The 21,842-nt window shown below is 35.1% G+C and overlaps 1 protein-coding gene and 1 pseudogene across 1 annotated transcript; one reads left to right on the forward strand and one right to left on the reverse strand.

Moving 5' to 3' along the window:
• The first annotated feature begins 843 nt into the window (after positions 1-843).
• ddc (dopa decarboxylase) lies at positions 844-20,326 on the forward strand. The gene is made up of 14 exons (XM_055211784.2): positions 844-1,003; positions 2,828-3,036; positions 7,257-7,370; positions 7,458-7,577; positions 8,976-9,110; positions 10,484-10,627; positions 12,106-12,172; positions 12,260-12,354; positions 13,777-13,844; positions 15,354-15,430; positions 16,816-16,835; positions 17,294-17,392; positions 18,401-18,502; positions 19,208-20,326. The coding sequence occupies exons 2-14, from the start codon at positions 2,836-2,838 to the stop codon at positions 19,406-19,408; spliced, it is 1,443 nt and encodes a 480-aa protein (XP_055067759.1). The 5' UTR covers positions 844-1,003; positions 2,828-2,835; the 3' UTR covers positions 19,409-20,326.
• On the reverse strand, positions 3,687-3,803 carry LOC141367587 (5S ribosomal RNA; annotated as a pseudogene).
• Positions 20,327-21,842: the final 1,516 nt, after the last annotated feature.

A 21,842-nucleotide genomic window follows, 5' to 3' on the forward strand; every position in this document is an offset into this window, starting at 1 on the left:
ATCCTTGCCGGGTTGCGTATGTGTGAGGCGGGTCTTTTAAAAGAAGGTCCAGATTCTATTGGGGTAGGGGCGTGTTTGTTTAGGTGATTTCAAATATCAACATTGGCTTTCAAACATTGTGCACTCCGCCTTTAAGCAAACAAGTGTTTACACACCTGATGACTGTGTTAAACCAATTGGTTAGAAGGTGCGGTAATTTGAAAGTCAGTGCTTTGGTATTGCAAGGAAGTGACTTCAAGATAGATTTTTGTGTGTAATGTATGTTAAGTGTTTTACAAATCACTGTTTTGCAACAAGTGTGAGGTTGACAATGTGCTTATAGTTGTGCAAATATGGGCTGATGTTTTACTTCCTGAGTGTAAGTAATAGTGTACTACTCTTAATTTTAGTGTGTAAGCAGTCCAAAAAAAATTAATCTCATACACTTTAGTTTTGGATCAGAAGCGAATTCATTCCAGACGTGTGATATAAAGGTGTGATTTAATTTAAATCTTATGACTTACTTTACAAGAAAACACATTACTTCCATCATACAATACATTATCGGTCGATTGATGAGTCATTTTAATGTGAAATAGCTGTAAATGTTACAGACGCCCCAATAGTAATGACAGCTAACCAGGTAAAACCAGAATAATCTGTGTGAGTTATTCCATATGTGACATATCAACTATTGTACTACAGTGCAGTTAGTACAGTATTATGATTGTAAAGCAATATAATTATTTTGAGTATGTGCACTTTTTGCACATTGAGTGTGTGTGCGCGTGTGTGCGTGTATGTGTATGTGTGGAAAGTGTGTGTCGTGTGTCGTTGTCAATGAAAGCTCGGCTCTGATTGGCTGGTCTGAATGGTAGCAGGGCTGATAAACCCCCAGGCTTCCCTGCTGCTCAACATCACTCTGCTTTGCTCTGTGTGTGTGTGTTTGTGTGTTTATCTATGTTTGTTTGAAAGAAAGCAAAAGCGTTTGAACACTGGCGAGAGAGAGGACATCTCTGACACTGTGAGTAAGAGTCAGATAATACTTTATGAGCAACACTTGTTGAATTCAGTCCAGGTACGAGCAAGGTGCAAATGTAGGACTCTATATTGTTTCAGGACATGTGATTTTGTCAGGTGGATTTTCTAAACTTAATTGTCTTCAATTGTTATGTTGATAACTTACATATTTAATTAGAAAACAGGTGAGGGTGGCATGTCAATAAAAATGTCAGTACTTTTATCTTTATGTCATATTTATCACACATGCTTTAGTAATCATTACCTCATCAATGTGATCAAGCTTTTGTCTAAAGAATTTGTCAAGAACATGTTGCATGTGTTTTGTAATATCTGGACTATAACTTATTCAAGAGTTAATTAAGTTATTTCTTACAATAGTCTTTAAAAGCTTTTAATATGTCTTTATTTAGAGAGTAATTGTGTGTGTATATGTGTGTGCATGTAAAGATAAAAGCTTTTATGGTACTAGCATGCAATCAAAGAGATCGGCTACATTGTAGATGAGTTTTTCACGTGCAGACACACACACACACCTCAATCCATTTGTATTATGTGGATTAGGGTTAAGGGATTTATGTGTAGCATGCATAGAAATAATTAGCAGTCACTCTTACCAACCTTGCATAGATATCTTTCAGAAGTCTTATTGATATACTATTAAAAATTTTTTTGTAGAAATGACAGTATTACTAGCAGCTGTTTGCAAGTAACTTACTGTAGATTTAAATTGATGTTATTTACTGGCAACAGTTTGTTCAAAGATAAAAGAACGTTAAACATTAACAAGTCTTTACAGAATAAAACTATAAAAAAACAGCCTCATGCAAAGCATTCTGGGAAACACAATCTGAAGGAAAAAACAGAAAAGGTTGATTTTTGGTTTTCCAGAATTCTTTGCATGAGGCTGTTATTTTATAGTTTTATTTTGTTATTTGTTTATGTTTAATGTTCATTTAACTTTGAACAAATTAAACAACATCAATTTAAATCTAAAGTAAGTTACTGGCAAACAGCTGCACAAATACAGTAATTTTGTTCCAGTGATAGTCTGTTTTTATATTTAAAGTCCAGTAAGCTATGTGAGGAGAATAAACATAATTGTATACAAATGTGTATAACTTTTTCATTAGCTTTATTAGTTGAAAAGTTTGTTGAAACTAACAGCATTTTTTTAAACCTACTTTCTCCTTTTTCAAATTCACACATTTGAAATGACATGCACATTGTCTTTGATAGCAAGTTTAAACAAATGCTTTCACATATGAAGAATAATTATTCATGAATAAAATGTGCAACATTTATAATCCATAGACCTCATGATTTAGTGTCATATATCTCATAGTTTACTGTCATTCATGTTGTGCAATTTTACAATCTACCGAGGAGATCATTTACATTTAATGGTGCTAATTGCTCAAGCAAGTGTATTTAGGTATACACTGAAAAAAATGATTCATTGAATTTAATCAATTTTTTTAAGGTAAGTGGTTGCAATCAATTTATTTAAGCTACATTTAAACAAAAAAGATTAGTAACGTAAAATAAAATATAAAACTTTTGTTTAAATGTAGCTTAAATGGGTTGATTGCAACCGCTTACCTTGAAAAAATTGATTAAATTCAATGAATCATTTTTTTCAGTGTACTTGGTCCAGATTGTACTTCTTTGCTCAACATATCTCAAACATTTGACCTGTTAAGGTATTGATACTGTAAGTCACAATGATAATGCAAACAATTCCAGTATCATGATTTCTCTCCTCATTGAGAGTACCATCATATAGGCCAAATCTCCACACTGACCGACTCTCCAAACCTCTCCACAGCCAAGAAGATGGATGCTGCTGAATTCAGAAAGCGTGGGAAAGAGATGGTGGATTACGTGGCCGATTATTTAGAGAACATTGAGAAGAGACAGGTTTACCCTGATGTGGAGCCTGGATATTTAAAATCACTGATTCCTGAGGAGGCACCGGAGGAGCCGGAGAGTTATGAGGATGTGGTCAAAGACATTGAGAGGGTGATCATGCCAGGGGTGACTCAGTGTCAATGAAAGGCGACAAATACATCTTAAAGTAGTAATTCACTTAAAGGGCACATATTATGCCCATTTTTACAAGATGTAATATAAGTCTCAGGTGTGCCTAGAATGTGTCTGTGAAGTTTGAGCTAACAATACCACACAGATCATTTATTATTGCATGTCCAAAATGCCCATATTTGGACATATGTTTGTGTTTTCATAATAATAATAATAATACCTTTCATTTATATAGCGCGTGTCTCAGTACTCAAAGCGCTTTACATATGAATGGGGGAATCTCCTCAACCACCACCAATGTGCAGCATCCACCTGGATGATGCGACGGCAGCCATATTGCGCCAGACCGCTCACCACACACCAGCTTATTAGTGGAGAGGAGACAGAGTGATATAGCCAATTAGTATGAGGGATGATTAGTAGACCAATGGGCAAGTTTGGCCAAGATGCTGGGGCACACCCCTACTCTTTTCAAAGGACATCCTGGGATTTTTAATGACCACAGAGAGTCAGGACCTCGGTTTAACGTCTCATCCGAAGGACGGTGCTTTTTTGACAGTATAGTGTCCCCATCACTATACTGGGGTGTGGGGACCCACACAGACCACAGGGTAAGCACCCCCTGCTGGTCTCACTAACACCACTACCAGCAGCAACCTGGTTTTCCCAGGTGGTCTCCCATCCAAGTACTGACCAGGCTCAGCCCTGCTTAGCTTCAGTGGGCAAGCTGTCTTGGGGTACAGGGTGATATGGCTGCTGGCATATGTGTGTACCTTTAAATGCAAATGAACTACTGCTCTTCACTCGCTTACCAACAGACCGTGAGAGCTTTTTGGTTAAAAATAGATCTGATTTCTATTAATAAGTCTGAGACAACAGTGGGCATTTCTCAATGTCAATGATACTTCCTTGGAGGACTGGTCTTTCCAAGTCACTTCCTTCTAGTCTCGCGTAGCCAGACCTTCAATACTGAAGGTCTGGTGTTTTTCGCTGCTTTTTCTGGACAAAGCGCGCCTACGAGCTGTTTGACCGACATGTCAAACAACCAATCACAGTTTGTTTCATCTAAGCGTCACGTTTCGGACTCCCCACAATAACGAGCCGGCTGGCAACAAGTCAGTTATTGAAATAACCAGCCGCAACCGAATAGCATCTAAATAAACAACATTACTCACCATAGAACAACGTTGTGCACTTCATCAACAGCCACACCAATGAGACACTCCCGTTACACATCTGTTTGAAGCATATACCTCCACTTTTTAACACATACAAGCAATTCAGGAGAACCAAACTTTTTGACTCCATTAACTGCCTCAAGCAAAACTCTTGGACGTCTTTTAAGAGTCTATGCTGCGAACTTTGCATATTTTTGAGAATCCAATGTTTAGCTGATCATGATAACTGCTCATTATTATCCACGTGAACACGACTGATTCTCTTCCTCAATGTAACGTCAGAGCTTTGTTTTCCAGGGACCGAAACTAACCGCGACACTCGCGTCTCCTGGAAATCCGTTTTTTTTCAACCAATCAAAGACGACTTTAACATTCTCACAGGGTTTCCAGAAAAGTGTACGAAAAACATCAGACGTTCAGCCAACAGTTTGTGGGCGTGACGTCTGAGGCTGAGACTACTTCCTTCAGAGGCTAGGCGAGGCTCCTCTAGCATTCGGAGAACACGTAAATGGAACAGGCTAGCAAGTGCACGTCATTGCGTCATTACGTCAGTAAAAAGGTGTGCTTTCGGTGCTGCGCGCATAGGATTGTGGGTGATTTGAGAGCGCTAAGGATACACATATGCATCCTTTCCTGCATATGGGATATTTTTCGAACTAAGGACTCGGTCCTTGGTTGAAATTCCGAGGATCCTCGACATTGGAACAGTCCTTAGACGGATGTAGCGTCCTCCAAATTCTGGCTTCCGAGGATCCCTCCTTGACATTGAGAAACGCCCAGTATCTTTAGCCGCATAAACACTTCAGCGTGCTAACACATTTAGAACAGCTTTTAGGTAAAATTCAGCAGTCAGTGGCGTGGCCATGGACGGGGCTTTGTTTTTGTGATGTCACATTCACAAGATACTCAAAACAGCATTTCTAATTAAAAAGAAGGTTGATTTTTTCATTGTAGGGTTGTTATGTTCACACATACTTATGTCCAAACCTTGTAAAAGTGGATTTTGCATAATATCTGCCCTTACCTCTGGCCTTTTAGGATGTAAGTCACGTTGTTTCTTCAGTAGATTAGTAAAGAAGATAATATACCCAACCTCTGGCCTTTTAGGATGTAAGTCACGTTGTTTCTTCAGTAGATTAGTAAAGAAGATTTACTGGACAAAGAAGCACATTTTTTTCTAATATATATATATATATATATATATATATATATATATATTACTAGTATATTACTAGTATATATATATTACTATTCTGCTGATCCCTATCACCTTTTACCATTGTTTCAAACAACCCAGCATATCTTAATTTACAGTATTACTTTATGGTTGTGTTTGTCCATTTTTAACATAACCATACAGTAGGTTTTTTGACCGATACATACAGTAGTACACATGCTGTAAAAAGTCTTATTTGTTATAAGATGCGGTGAAATGACTTTGATTTCAAAAAATAATCCTATATAGAGATTTTATTTTAAGTGCAGTTAACATAAAAAAATCAATATTTGGTGATGCCACTCTTGCTCTATAAATAGAGGCATTCGTTCTAGACACACTTTTAAGTAAGTGTGTCCTATAGTTGACAGGAAGCATCTCAAATATCATGCTGCAATTCTATTATAGACCGCAAAACTTCTGTTACTCACTATAAAGTTAAGCCTTTATGGCAAAAAATCTAAAATTGGTATTTCTAACAAAAAAGAAGATATAAAATATCTGCCTAAAACAGTCAGTCTGTTCCTACATATGAACAAGTCTTTCCCAAGAAAAGCTGGTAATCACTATTATTTTAGTTTAATCTAATTTATTCATAAATATAACATCAATAAAACCCCTCATATTTCACTTGTATATAAAATACTGTATATCAAATAACTACAGTATATGGCTTATATGCAATGAAACTATTATGAATTGCAACACAGGTTTTAAACTTAATAACTAAAAAAATAATCGTTTTAGTTATCAATTCACTGATACGTGACAAATATGTAACTTATCCTTCTAAAAGTATGATGATCACGCATTGGTAAGTATAACAGTGTGCGATTTGCTGTATCTTATCCAGAAACAGACATTTTACCCTCCACGTTTGGACAAGTTCAAAGTTCATCTCTTTCTGTACTGAAATCTAAAAGTTATATATTAATCAATAAACTCTAAGCTGGGGTCAAAGAAACGCCTCTCCCACCCATTTAATTCAGAGGAACACTTTTAATTCGTTTAAAGTGTTAACCTTCACTCTGTGTCCAATTAGATTGATTTTCCCTTTTAACAGTGCTTTAAGTGTTGTGTTAGGGCTAATAAATGACCCACAATCGGAAAATCCTGTAGGAGAGGGAGAAAGACCCACAACGCCTCGAGCTCTTTCCTTCACCGAACGCATGGAATAATCTCTCTTAACCTTCATAATTTCATTTAATGTTGTCAGTGAAAAATCCCTGATGTCACTGGTTCTGCAGTCGTACTCCCTACATTTCCAAAAAAGAAAGGTGAACAAAAGTATAACTGATCTATTACTCTAGGATAATAAATGCTGCACCATTTTATCAACTTGGTTATGCAAGTCAATTCAACCTAATTCATCTTGACCAATGATGAATTTGCATAACTTACAAGTTTAAAAATGTTTAACGTAATTTGTTAAGTTAAAGTAACATATAACTTATACTGACTTACTGCCTAAAAACATGATCTACATTATTTACATTAGATCACTGTAGTCCTTATGTTTTACAGTAAGTTACTGTTTAATTTATATGTCCCTGTAGTTTAACTGGTAGAGCAATGCGTTAACATTGCAAAGGTCAAAGGGTCGATCCCCAGGGAACAAACATGCTAAAAAATGCTTAAAAAACTACATTGTAACTTGTTTTGGATAAAAGCGTCTAACAAAAGCAAAAAAATGTAAATGTTTAGATTTAAGACCATATACTTTTTCACATAAAGTAAATATGGGCATTTTCTTTCCATGGTTATTAAAGATTCATTTGAAATGAATGTTTTTTAAATGTATGTTTATGGCACTATTTCAGGTGACTCATTGGCACAGCCCATACTTTTATGCTTATTTCCCTACTGCCAACTCTTTTCCTGCAATGCTGGCAGATATGTTGTGTGGGGCAATTGGTTGCATTGGATTCTCTTGGGTATGTTTTTCCATCTTTCCATTTTTTTACTCTTTTTTCTGGTATGACCTTATTTTCAGTGCTTGTTTTGATTGTTTTATACTGTAGGCAGCGAGTCCAGCATGTACAGAGTTGGAGACAGTGATGCTGGACTGGCTGGGAAAGATGCTGAAGCTACCAGATGATTTTCTTGCTGGCACAGAGGGCAGAGGAGGAGGAGTCATCCAGGTAAGATGATTCACCTTAAACCTTGTTTTCTAACATGATAGTTATTTAACCTTCATCTGTGCACAAACTGTGAAAAAAATATACAAATTAAAATTTGGACAATTGCTCCTTCAAACAGGATGTTTGTATAGGTGACATCTGAAACCACTTTAATGCCGCCTGTGCTCAGACGTTGTTTACAGACAATTTTGTGAACACCGTCAAATTTGTTTGTCATCGATTTATCCTTGTTGTTACGTCCTGTGGAAATTGGCTCTTAAGACGTCAGCTACACACGAGTAGGCCGAGCGTGAGTCGAGAGCAGTTTGTGTTCATTTCATCACTATAGATGCAGCGGTCGAGCAGCTGTGGCCGTTTGGAAAGAGCGTCAGGATGCACAATGCACGGAAAGCCCACTGGTGACAGGCGGTTTGATGCCCTGTCATTAGGGAAGCTTTGGAGTGTGTGTGTCCTCCTCCTGTATGGTTTTGTCCGAGGGCTTTTCAGTGAGCTCACTATGGCAACAGGCAGCATCATTTAAAATGATAGCACGCACTAATGAGGGAGTTTGTGGGTTTTGTTTGCGATGCGTCTCGGTAAAGGTGGGCAGAGTGGGGAGGGAGAAACAGGTGGAAGATCTTTAGAAAAGATAATTGAGCATTGTTGAGCACAAAATATAAATAAAGACATTGAATTAAACCTTTGCATAAAAATCTTACATTTTTAAATGAAGGACTTTGCTTTCTAAAGTTTTGCTTTTTGAAATTTTGATCTCTGAAAGTCATTTGACCTTTAACCCCCCCCCAAAAAAAATGGTCGCTAGGGTGACTCTTATTTTTTAAATGTGTCGATTTGATTTTTGGGTTGCCGGATAATTATGTCTGTAGTTTTCAGGTTATATCATAAAAGAAAGGGAGTAATTGGTAATGTAGGTGTGTGCACCATAATGTACGCTGGCGGATGGAGATCAAAGACAGCTCGTGCTTTACAATGAGATGATGTGATCTGTGTTGAGGGCTTTCGAGTGGATTCTTCTCATTCACTCATTGAGAACAGAGCCGGAGAGCTGATGAAAATTCATCACTGCATTTACAATACCTGAGCAACATCACGCTTTATTGATCGAGGTTGTTTGGCTTACCGCAATATTCAAGATGAAGGAAATTATGTGTCTGTCCAGCTAATTCACTGAACATCTTCCAGCTGAGACGAGCCATTCGGTATATTGTAGCCATTAGATCAGCTATTGGATTGGTTTTCACACTTACTGCTGTGTGTAAATGTTGTTATAAATAAAACAGGAAAAGTAAAGATGATAACAAAATTAGAAACAAACAACATATGAAATTAATTTAATAATAAATATACTTAGATATAAAGAATTTGATATCTAAAGATAAATAATGTGTGTTTATATAGGGCACTGCCAGTGAAGCCACGCTCGTAGCTCTTCTGGCAGCTCGCTCCAGAATCATCAGACTCATCAAGGCCGACCAGCCCGACCGATCCGAGACAGACATCATATCCAAACTAGTCGCTTACTCATCTGACCAGGTGAGACAAAAAGTTCAGGAGACTGTGTAAGTACATAACCTAGACTGGTCACTACACTGTAAAAAAACTAAGTTACCTGCCTTAATTTTTTGAGGTAATTCAACTTAAAAGTATTGGTTGACACAATACTTTTACAATTTTAAAGTTGCCATGATTTATTTGTGAGCTTTATTATTTTTTTTTTAATTCATGTGCCCTCATAATCTTTAACTCATTCCCCGCCAGCATTTTTTTGAAAAGTTGCCCTCAAGCATTTTTTTGTGATTTTCACAAAAGTTTGTACTGGAAGGCATTTGTGAAACTTTTGTGAAATATATACAAATATATCAAATGAAAGAACAAACAAACAAAACAGGAGAAACACATTTCATTCTATCTATATTTGTTTATCTGCTTATAAACTCTTAAATATAGGTATTTTTCTTCAAAAATAAAAATTTTTTAGTAAAAAGCTGAAATAATGGCATTTTTGTGAAGGAATTTTGGTAGAGATCAGATTCAGAACGATTATCAAAACATACATCGAGTCTAAAATTAAAAAATACATTTTTGCTTTAGTGTTTTTTTATAAATTGGGTAAGAGCGGTATTACAGATAACCATAAAAACACACCAGGAACACGTTTTTCATGCAAATGTTTTCTCTTAATTGACGAGAAAATGGCGGGGAAAGAGTTAATCAAAAGCGCAAATCTCCTCCCCCTGGCAGGTGGGCGGGGTACGGGAGAAGATTGCTGCGATTAGCAATTAGCAACACGACCCAACTTTAAATGATCCAATCAGATCTTGATGGACAAATTCAAATCTAGCCCTACCTTATTTCATTTTAGGTTTCACTCTGATATACGCCACCACGTGGACAATAAGGCAATCGCTACTTCCGTTTCATCGCGATTTTCACTTTTTTGAGTTAACTAATATTTTAGGCAACCAGGTAACTTACTTTTCTAAATTGAACCGACAAATCTTTTTTACAGTGACGTTTTTATAAGGGGTGAGTATTTTAGGAATGAGTAGGGTATAAAAAATTATTTGGTAGCGTGTAAAAAATTCTTTGCTGCCTTACATTTTTTTAAAGTCATGTCAGCTTATTATTATTATCTTGACTAGAGATGCGTTGTTATCATTTATAAAATGAAGTTGACTATTTTCAATTATATTTTATAAGCTGTAGCAACACATCTCTTGTCATGATAAATAATAGTAAGTTGACATGACTTGTAAATCTGAGTTGATTCAACAAAAACATTTAAGGCAGCAAAAAATTTTTACAGTGTAGGAATAAGACAGAGCATATCTGTAGAAATTGGATCTTGAATCAAGATTCCAGTGTTATTGGGGGTAAAAACTGTAGTTTTTTTGTTGTCATTTTAGGCTCATTCATCGGTTGAGAGAGCAGGACTGATCGCTGGAGTGACAATGAAGAAAATTTCCTCAGACAGTAAATTTGCTGTGCGAGGAGACGCCCTACAAAGAGCTCTACAAGAGGACAGAGCTGCAGGACTCGTACCATTTTTTGTATGTACTGTACAGCGCATATTTTGTTTGGAGGCAATATGTGACCCTGCACCTTAAAAAAAAGGTCACGAAATGGTCCCAAGCTATCACTGAAGGTCACGAAATGGTCCCAAGCTATCACTGAGGCAATTACTTTCTTACTTACAAGCAAAAAATCTGGCAATGGTAAAAGAAAAATTTTCTTGAAACAAGTTTACTTTTTTCATAAACACTTAATTCAATATTTTTTTTCTTGCTCCATTGGTAGATTTGTTTGCTTGTTTTAAGCACAAATTCTCTTAAATTTTATATTTTTGTTTAAATACTAGAATTATTTTCTTATGTCATTTTGCTCATAAAGAAAATACATCTTATTTAAGAATTTTAAGATATTTTTACTGAAAACAAGATAAAAATACTAGGTAAGAAAGCCTTTTTTGCAGTGTTTGGTACCAATACTTACCTCTGATATACTGGCCTATTTATTCTTTGGTAATATGATCTCTTTAGGTGCAAATATGCACTTTTGAAAGGGTACTGCCCAGTGACAGCTAGGGACCATTTTTTTCTGACAGTGTGTCTGTAAAATCCAGGATAAATCTTATAATGTAATGATTAGTCTATAATTCATTGACTTCAATCTTTGTCATGAACTTTCTCAGTCAATATTAAAGTCATCAAGCTTATATTTTCACAGAATGTACATTCACTCTTAAAATGGCTGGGTTATTTTTGACCCGTAAATATTGGACAGAACACGTGCTGGGTTAAAAATGACCCCGTGCTAGGTTAAAAATGACCCAATGTTGGATTGTTGTTATGCAACCGTGAGGTATAATAACCCAGCAGTTGGGTTAAAATAACCCAGCATTTGGTCAATTTTTAACCCAGCATGTGCTCCGTCCAACATCCACCCACTATGGGTCAAAAACAACCCAGCCATTTTTAGAGTGTTATGTAGCATGATTTTATGTTTTCACAGACATATCACAAAGCACATAAAGTCCCATTTTCCTTAACTCATATTTTTATTCTTAGCATTTCCATTTAATAAAGCTATCCCTCGCTATTAGTACATCAAGCAACTGTACGTATATACTGTGATAAAGCAAAATCATACAATATGTTGAACAGTTTTGTGAAAGGATAGCAGTTATAGAGAGCTTGAAAGAGAGAAATGAGATGAAATTGGCCATTTGTTTCTGCTCTTTCTCTAAACCTGTCTCTCCTTCGGTCTTCATGATGGCTAATGCTGTTTGGAGAGCCTGTTTTCTGAATCACATTAGTCAAATTAGCCCCGGGCTCATCCAGTAGACATGCGTGTTAGAAAAATCTTGTGTAATGACAAACCAAGCAAGAACAAATCAGGTTTAACATTCTGGGGTTAAACAACGTCTGGATTGATTTATCTGTATTGATAGGACAAAACAGCATTATTTTTTAAAATTGAGACATAATGATTCATCCGTTTAATTTTCTATGTTTTTTTTTTTTTGTAGTTTTGTGCAACGTTGGGAACCACACCGTCCTGTGCATTTGACTGCATCACTGAGCTTGGCCCTATATGTAAGTTTTATCATCAATTAAATGTGGATTTTAAATGCGATTATTTAAAACTGTTTTGCTCAGACACTGTCATTGTTTTTATCTTAGGTAAAGCGGAGAATATCTGGATGCACATTGATGCTGCGTATGCCGGCAGTGCATTTATCTGTCCTGAATTCAGGCCTCTGTTGAATGGCATTGAGGTGAGACAATACTCAAAAACATACTCCACAGGGCGCTCTTATAGATCTGAAAGCAATCATAGGCTGGTCTATCTATTGATCCTGCTACTTAGAAACCAGTGTGTGCGAAGTCATGTGCAGACGAATGAAAATATTTAAATGTCACAGATGAGGTGAGCCGGCATGAGCGATGTCTTCTGGCATCATCGGGATATGAGAGATCCTCAGTCGTCCCTTTGAGTTGTCGTTGTGCCCGGCTGGGTGTCACAATGATAAGGGTAAAGTAATTTCCTGAGGCAGAGGAAGACCTTTAGATAAGTTCTTCTTTTCCCTTGCTAAAGAAATATCACTGTTTATTAGCATGAAGTTCAAACAATAACCGTGCCTGCGCCTCCCTGTAAAGACTTTGGTCTTTATCATTGACCTGAATGACGTGGGCTGCTGTTTCCTGTGTGATGTTGGTTACCAGGAAGTGAAATAGGCAGACAGACCCAGGATAGAAACAATCGCAATATCACGGCAGTGTCTGCATGTCTGCTTTATTGCAGCAGATGGAGAGGATATTGGAAAGCAGAGAGCGAGTAAAAAGATTAGACTTTGAGATAGCGGTTTCCTTTGAATGCTCATTAGACAGCTGATTTTGAAATATGCTTTGGTGTCAGTCAAGTATAGTTTATGTTACAAACCCTGCCAATAAGTACACTGTCAGAAAGAAAAGTCCCAAAAATAGTCCCAAGCTGGCACCGGGGCAGTACCATTTGAAAAGGTACTTATATGTACCATTTATATACAGCTATATTAACGCTATCTCACGAGAATTCATACATATTTTACTAGGTGGGTAAGGAATAATTGACGACGCGCCGTTGAATTATAAGAAAATAATGCACACCCAAGGTGGTAATGTGGCACGATGCGAAGCAGGGTGTATTATTATTTATTATTTTCGAATAATTCAAAGAACCAAAGTCAATTATTCCTCTTATACCACTGTTACCACAAACTGTGTTGTTGGGGTTAGGTGTGGGTTTAGTGGTGGGGCTAGGGGTTGGGTTTTGTTGTTGTTTTTTTCATGAGAATTATACGTTTTTGCACGATTAACTTCGTGCGAATTCATACGAATTAGCCAACTTGTAAAATATGTACAAATTCTCGTGAGTTCAGGCTGGATATATACATTTGGTACTGAGATACTAATATGAACTCTTTAAGTGCAAAGGTATACTTTTTGAAAGGATGACAGCTAGGGACAATTTTTGGACAATTTTATCTCTTGACCATTAAAACCAGCTAAAACCAGCATTGCTAATGGGTTCCATCTCCCATGAAAAAATAAAAAAATATTTTAAATACTGCCAAATGCATTTGTGTAAATGTAAACTTAAATCTAATGTAACATTTCTAATCTAACTTTAGATACTCACTTTAAACGTTTGACTTTAGTTTGCAGATTCCTTCAACTTCAATCCTCATAAATGGCTTCTGGTCAACTTTGATTGCTCTACAATGTGGTAAGCTGTTTAGAGTCACTGTGTCCTCTGACCCTATACTTTCTTTTTGCTTAAAGATGCTATAATTCAGCTTTACTAGCAGGAAATAGTCCCAGCTGCCCTTTCTGTCAACATCAGGCAAATAAATGCCTGCTTATTTATATAAAGAGAAAATTAAAGACAGAGTTCACACTGTTGACACTGATATGCATAAATACGCAGTGGCTCTCATAAAGCATATGAACACTGAAAATCACACTTTAGTAGGAATTACACTGCATTAGAAACAAAATATCAATCCTAGTGCCATCTGTCAGAATATGATTTTTAAAATATCAATATCTGTAGCTGCATCTCTACACTGTAAAAAATGCAGCATGAACTTAAAACAACTTGGTTTTGCTAGTTAATTCAACCTATACCGAAAAAAATAAAGACTGGATTTACTTGAAAATATAGTGCATCATTTTTGCATCCATTTTTTAAGCAATTTATGCAACTGCTTAAAATTTCAAGTTAAACTTACTTAAAAAGTGGATGCAAAAATTATGCACTATATTTTTAAGTAAATCCAGCGTATTATTTTTTACAGTGTACAATTTTAAGTTTTGACCTGCGATAAGTTGACATAACTTGTTTGCTTTAACTTAAAAAATTAAGTTAACAAAAATATATGTTGATTCTACCCAGTCTCCTGAGGATGCGTATAAATAGCACGAAGGGTAAAACTTGTGCAATACATACGCCAAATTCCACTTTGGCGTGCACATGATACGCAAGTCCTTCCCATTCACTTAAACGGTGCATTTTTTTTGTCGTTTTATTTACTGGTTTCTCAATTTTTTTCTGTTTTTTAAACCATTTTCTCTTGGGTTTAGGGTTAGATTTTAGATTTGCTTAATGAGGTTATGTAATATACAGGTTTCTCCATGTTTTTGTCCATATTTAAGCCATGGTCGCTTGGAGTTGGGGTTAGAGTTGGGGTTTGGGTTAGGATGTCATTTTTATATAACAAAAAGTTGTAAACCCTAACCCTAAACCCAAGCGAAAATGGTAAAAAAAATGCGAAAAAATTGAGAAACCAATAAATAAAACGACAAAAAAGATGCACCGTTTAAGTGAATGGGAAGGACTTGCGTATAATATGCACGCCAAAGTGGAATTTGGCGTATGTATTGCACAAGTTTTACACTTCGTGCTATTTATACGCATCTTCAGGAGACTGATTTGACAAAAATGCTGCATTATTTTTTTTTACAGGCCGATAGTAAAATAAATTGTATTAATAAATTAATAGATAATAAATGTATAGTCACTCTTGATAACACTGTAAAAATGTCAGGAAACTTAAAAAGGTAACAATTTCATATATTTTTTGTGTTATTTAAGATAAAAATGATTCATATGTAACACAAATAAATAGATATGTGCCCATATTGTGTAATATTTCTTGTCTAAATCCCTCATAATGAATTCTTCCTGTGGTATAAATGGAGGAACAACACACACATTAAATTTCTCTTTGTGCAGGGTAAAGAAAAGATCAGACATCATTGGAGCATTTAAGATGGAGCCACTTTATCTGAAGCATGATCACCAAGAGTCAGGTGACCAAATACAACTTAGCACCACTAAACACAGGACACTATACATTTTGTTTGATTAAATATACTCAGATATACTCTGTTCATAGAAAGAGACATCGTGAGATGAATAAAAGATTGAAATAGTAAATAGGATGTTTATAATTAAAACATGACATTTTGTGCAAACACATGTTCTGCATCACACTAAGAGTTTCATTAGATTAATGCTTGACTGTAATGTTTGTGCTGTAAGCTTCTCTCTGCATGTGAGAGTAAACAACGACTTTCTGACACCCTACACTGACACACAGCAGTATGTGTTTAATGACTGTTTGACAATGCCATATCAAATACATAAGTTATGTATATCAAATAAAGTGGACCCAAAACATATATAAGCCACATTTAAAATCTCATTTTATAACACAATATACAACCCAGAGACTTGTATTTGTAATGCTATTTTAAATTACATTGAGTATTTGAAATCTTTATAGGCTACATCCACTAATAATGACATGGGTATCAGAAATATAAACTCAGTTTTAGTAAAATGTCTAGTTTGATATTTTATGTGTCCAAATACTTTATATACGTTAAGCAATGTGTATATCAAATGGCCACATCAGAAAATCCCATTCTTCCCTTTATATGTCGTTTCCTCACACCTGTCAACCAATGAGCTGCCTGTTGTATGTCGGCCATTTAAACATGACTAAACAAAAGATGTTCATCTGTGGGCAGCGTGCAGCTGTGCAGACGATTGTGCTGACAGAAAGACAAAAGAGCAGCCCTTTCTCTCAACCCAATACACACACACACGCACACACCTTGAAGCCATTTCCACAAGGAACAACTTCCTGATTAAATTACCAACAGGCTTGGTCAGATGCAAAAAAAAGAACTTAAACAACCTATAGTTTGCTATCTATCTATATAAAAAAAAATCATCTGTGTGTTTTTTCTATTCAATGTGCATTATATACAAAATTGAAATTTTATCTTAAAGGAGTAGTTCACCCAAAAATGAAAATTTGGTCATTATTTCCTCACCCTCTCATACAAACCTGCATAAATGTCCGAAGATATTTTGAACAATGTCCGTAACCAAACCATTTTTGGTTACCATTGACTTCACCATTCATAGTAGTATTTTTTCCTACTATGGAAGTCAATGGTGCTTCTGTTTCCTGCTTGACTACAAATTTTTGTGTTCATCAGAACAAAGACATTTATAAAGGTTTGTACCAATATGAGTGTGATTAAATGATGACATAATTTTCATTTTTGGGTAAACTATAACTTTATTGAAGATTTTTTGATAAAGTATGAAATGGTGTTTAATGTTATTACAATTTTATTACATGTCAAACGACTAAAATTTGAACTCTCTTCTTTATTCATAGGACTTGTCACAGATTATAGAGTAAGTATATGTCATTCAATATATGTATTTATCAATATATCACTTAAAAAAAAACATGTTTATTCAAATAAGTCTCTTTTATCATATTTTTATTGCCATGATTGTGAAAAAGCACTTTGACTAAAGTACCTCAAGTGTGTACTTTACAGTAAATATAACCAAAGGTACTGTAAATGAATCTTAGGTGTATAGTGAAATCACCGTAATTTAGACTAGTGGTTTACTGCTTTTAAAATAAATGGGGCATAAATGCATAAAGACTTACTAAGAACCATGGATAAAAATTATATTCATATATATTCACTAGTTTTTAAAGAAAAATATACATTTGAATATGTTTCTCATATGATGAGTTTGTTTTGTTAAATTCAAGTACAAACTTGTGTTGTTGTTTGTGTACTTCATGTATTTATTTGTGCACATGTTCACATGTCATAATGTATCCCATCTTTCTTCAGCACTGGCAGATCCCATTAGGTCGCAGGTTTCGCTCGCTGAAGATGTGGTTTGTTTTCCGGATGTACGGACTCAAAGGTCTGCAGGCTTATATCCGCAAGGTAACTGCTCATAACACATGCTGTCAATCAGGTTAGCCCTGCCAATCTTATTTAACTCTACAGTGCATTAGGTTTGACATAAACCAGTCAGTGTCTCATATCTTCATTAGGTTTTTGCTATTTGATATAGATTGTATATTGGCTGTGCTAGAAATATGGCATGTGCAAGACTTACAAGGGTTTGCTTGCAATGCTAATAAATATGAAGTGTTGTATGATTTTAAGGACATTCTGGTTTAGAGTCATACATTTGTGTTATTGTTTGGATCATAATTATTACCAAAACCTGCTAAGATCCCTTTTGTAATGTTATACTCAATGCTGCAATGTATGATTTGCAATATATGAATCATATTTATAATCTATTAAAGATCATTAGAGAAGATTATGTTCAGCTTACTTTCTTCAGTCAGTAATGATTTGTATCAGGTTTAGTTGTCATCTTCTAACTGTTGTACATAACAAATAACTGGATGAGGAAAAATTGTTTAAATAATGATTACATTACATAATGATAACATAATTTAAACACCTGATTGGAATAAAAATTCAATCATAAAGGACGATCTGCTTATTACACGTTTAGTCACTAATCTGGACAAGTTTCACATTTTAAACAACAGTTCGCCCCCTGCTGGTGTGATATTGACATTTAATTATACAAGTTAAGAAAGAAAATTAAATCTTTGCATTTTGTCACCTTAAGTAGAATTTTTTTTCCCATGGGACACAAAAAACAAACAACAAGACTCCAGATATGTCTTCTATGTTTGAAAAGTTTTATTGAATAATTAATAATTGTTTATTATTCTGATTAATATGAAATACTAAAGATTTAACAAAAAAAGTGCTTTTTTTCTGTGTTTTTTAAATTGGTTCCTTTGTAATTATTTGAATAATTTAGTACTTTGGACACCCAGTCTACCTGCAATTATATAATCATCCATATATGTCTAGATAAAATGCTCTTTATCTCATGTCTAATGTGATGTGTTTATATTGTTTCAGCATGTAGGACTGGCCAAAGAGTTTGAGTGTTTTGTGAGAGCGGATCAACGCTTTGAGATCTGTGCTGATGTTGTGCTGGGTCTCGTCTGCTTTAGACTCAAGGTCAAGGAAAAAACACCACACAAAGCAAACATCTTTCAGTAGTTATAATAGACTGCATCTGGGAAGTGGTTAACTATGGAAAATTGTAGGATACTTATTTTAATTTCCCCAGATGCTCAGTTGAGCAACACAAAATACACAAATGACGTTGTTACTATCAAGAACAAAATGTGTGTCTTTTATAGCACTTATTTGAAATAACATATTTTTTTATTTTATAAACCAATATTAGGTAATCAAGATTCAAGAATGTTTTATTGTCATTCTAACAAAAGACTAAAAAGTGCAATGCATAACAAAATTACGTTGCATAAGACCACCACAAAACAAACACAGATAAACCATCAGCAGCCATAGATAAATGCGACTATCAAAAAAAATAGCAAGTCATTGAGGAATAAACTTTACAAAATGTTAATTTTTATGTGCATTTCCAAGCAAAGATTTTATAATCACAATTTAGCTTTTCATCATTCAAACTGAAAGTAATACATTTATAATATAGTTATATAAGATTGAATGCTAAAGTCTCATAATCTAATGATGATATTTGGAGCATCAATTACTGATTTCACATTGATTTCAATCTTTGCCATGATCTTATTTAGTCAATATTAAAGATATCACGTGTAATCAGGTATTCAAAGGTATTCAAGGTCAGTGAGTATTTACAGAAAGACCTAAACTCTCTTTCAAACCCTACAGGGCTCCAATGAATTAAACGAAAAGCTGTTGAAGAAGATCAACAACGCACGCAAGATTCATCTGGTACCATGTCAGTTGGCGGGCACATTTGTGTTGCGTTTCGCAATCTGTGCCCGTACTACAGAGTCACGTCATGTTCAGGAGGCCTGGTGTCACATCAGTGAGCTGGCATCAGAGCTGCTGAAGAAACTGCACCACTGATATCTGTGATAGATGTTTGATGTTGAGTCTGCATCACTCCTGTTTACCACACTGTCTTTGCTTCAGTCTGCTGCCATTCATTATTGTATTTATTGCCAGTGTTTACATGTGTGAGCATGGGTGTTTATGTGTGGGTCTACGTGTTTTGTGAGCCTGTGACCCTTGCTGTAAGCAGTGTTTTTACACAAACACAATGCTGTGGTGTTCTGCACTTAAAAATGTGTCTGAAATCTGTTTTGTAAGACACATATGACTATCTGAATTTCTATTTCTCAATATCTGTAGCTAGAGCATTGCAAGTAATGTGTTCAATCCAACAAAATGAAAGCCGTGTTGAATGCTCTGCAAGTGTCTTTGGATAAAAGCGTCTGCCAAATGCATAAATGTAAATTTCTATCTATTTCAGAAAATGTGTTTTCTCCTAAATAGAGTATTAAGTTTACAGACTGCTTTATTACTGCATAATGCCTAAATGCTTAATAGTTACCAAAAATCTATCGGCTAATTTCTTATTTCCTTTCTTTTTCTAAAAACACATCACAACTTATGTCGGTTGTCCCCAAACTATTGCGCAAGATGGTGCAAGGGCCCCAGTTTTATGACATTTTATCAAATACATTATCATAAATTCTGTGTAATCAAACCTTAGAAAAATATAGCACTATTGTATCATTTAATATGTTTTGTTTAATTCAAATGTTAAGGTTTGAGATTGTTTTATGTCATGAATTTCCTTTGGGGGTGCGAAGGGATGCACCCTTCATGACTTCAAAAAGTCTGAGATCTATTCTCCAATCTTTTGTGATGGACAGTTCTTATGCCTCACCAGCAAATATTTGACTCTGGTGCATTAAACAATAGTAGTGTATGTGTGGATAGATGTATCAACATTGACAATAAATTGCATTCCACCTAAAACATTGATTGTTTCAATAATGTTTGTTGCATAGACTTCTGGTGTGCTGCATAGTATTAGCAGCACATGATCCCGTCATGATCATCTGCTCTTCAGCTAGTATGCTTCCTAGAAAAAAAACTTTTCTAAACTTCTTTACAGATAAGAATATATTTGGTAGAAATATGTACCTGGTGAGGAACTAATATGCACTCTCTGGGTACAAAGGTGTACTTTTTGAAAGGGTACAAAGTGACAGCCTCAGTGACACTTTTGTACAGTACCCCACTTATACCACAATTTCTAACCCAATCAAAAGCATTTTTAGAGTATAACAATACACCACCTATAATGGGAGACACTGTCTGCTCTTATTAAACTGTTGAAGTGTTCAGATGAGAAACAACAGCTGCACTATTTTCTGTAAGGGGTTGACATCCAGTTGACCCCATACCACAAAAAATATACATTTCTCTGGCCAAAAATATGTTTTAAAGGCTAAACACATTTTGTAGAAAGTGAAGCCTAATTTAATACATTTTTAAATTAGAAAAAAGATTTAGATTTAGTCATATATCAACATATATTTCAAAAAGTATATCAATGGCAAGTAAATACACTTCTAATTTTACAATCCATATGGCAAAAAATGTATTCTTGGCCAAAAATATATTTTAAATGTATGCTAAATAAGTTAATTGTACATATATTTATGTAGTTGAAAATGGGCTGTATAAAATTTTAATCTATTCAATTCAATTCAATTCAATTCAATTTTATTTATATAGCGCTTTTCACAATTTGTGATTGTTTCAAAGCAGCTTTACAATAATAGAAGCAGTGGAAAGCACAGAAAAACGACAGATAGCACAACATAATACACGATAGCAAAAGCAGCTAAATTTGCTGCGGCTATGAATCAACATTATAAGCGTGCGTATTGCTAATGTAACGTAAAGAAGAGGGTGCTAAGTTAAGCCCAAGGCTGCCTCCCCGGGTTGAAAAACCCCCTAGGAGAAAAAAAACCCCAGGCTCAGCCGGGGAAGTAAAAAAAATCTTAGGAGGGAAAAACCCTTGGGAGATTTATATATACATTGAAATGATTAATGAGATTAGGCGGACGTTAAGCGGGTTCTGCTGGTGGTCGTTGGTCATGCATCAGCTGGGCATCACGTTGACGGTCTGCCAGTGAGTCAGAGGTGTGCCGACTTTCACATTTACCGGAACTGGGTCTGTTTGTCTCATTGTCCTCGGAGACAAGGACGAGACATGAAGAAAGAAAAACAAAACCCAATTAGCGTAGGGGCCATTCATATGTATACACATGTACATATACACAAACATATATATATATATTGAACAGTATATGTATATATATATATATATATATATATATATATATATATATATATATATATATATATATATATATTGAACAGTATATGTATATATATATATATATATATATATATATATATATATATATATATATATATATATATATATATATACATATACTGTTCAATATATATATATATA

This window comes from Misgurnus anguillicaudatus, chromosome 10 (assembly GCF_027580225.2).
Source record: "Misgurnus anguillicaudatus chromosome 10, ASM2758022v2, whole genome shotgun sequence".
In the NCBI taxonomy this organism is placed as follows: Eukaryota; Metazoa; Chordata; class Actinopteri; order Cypriniformes; family Cobitidae; genus Misgurnus; species Misgurnus anguillicaudatus.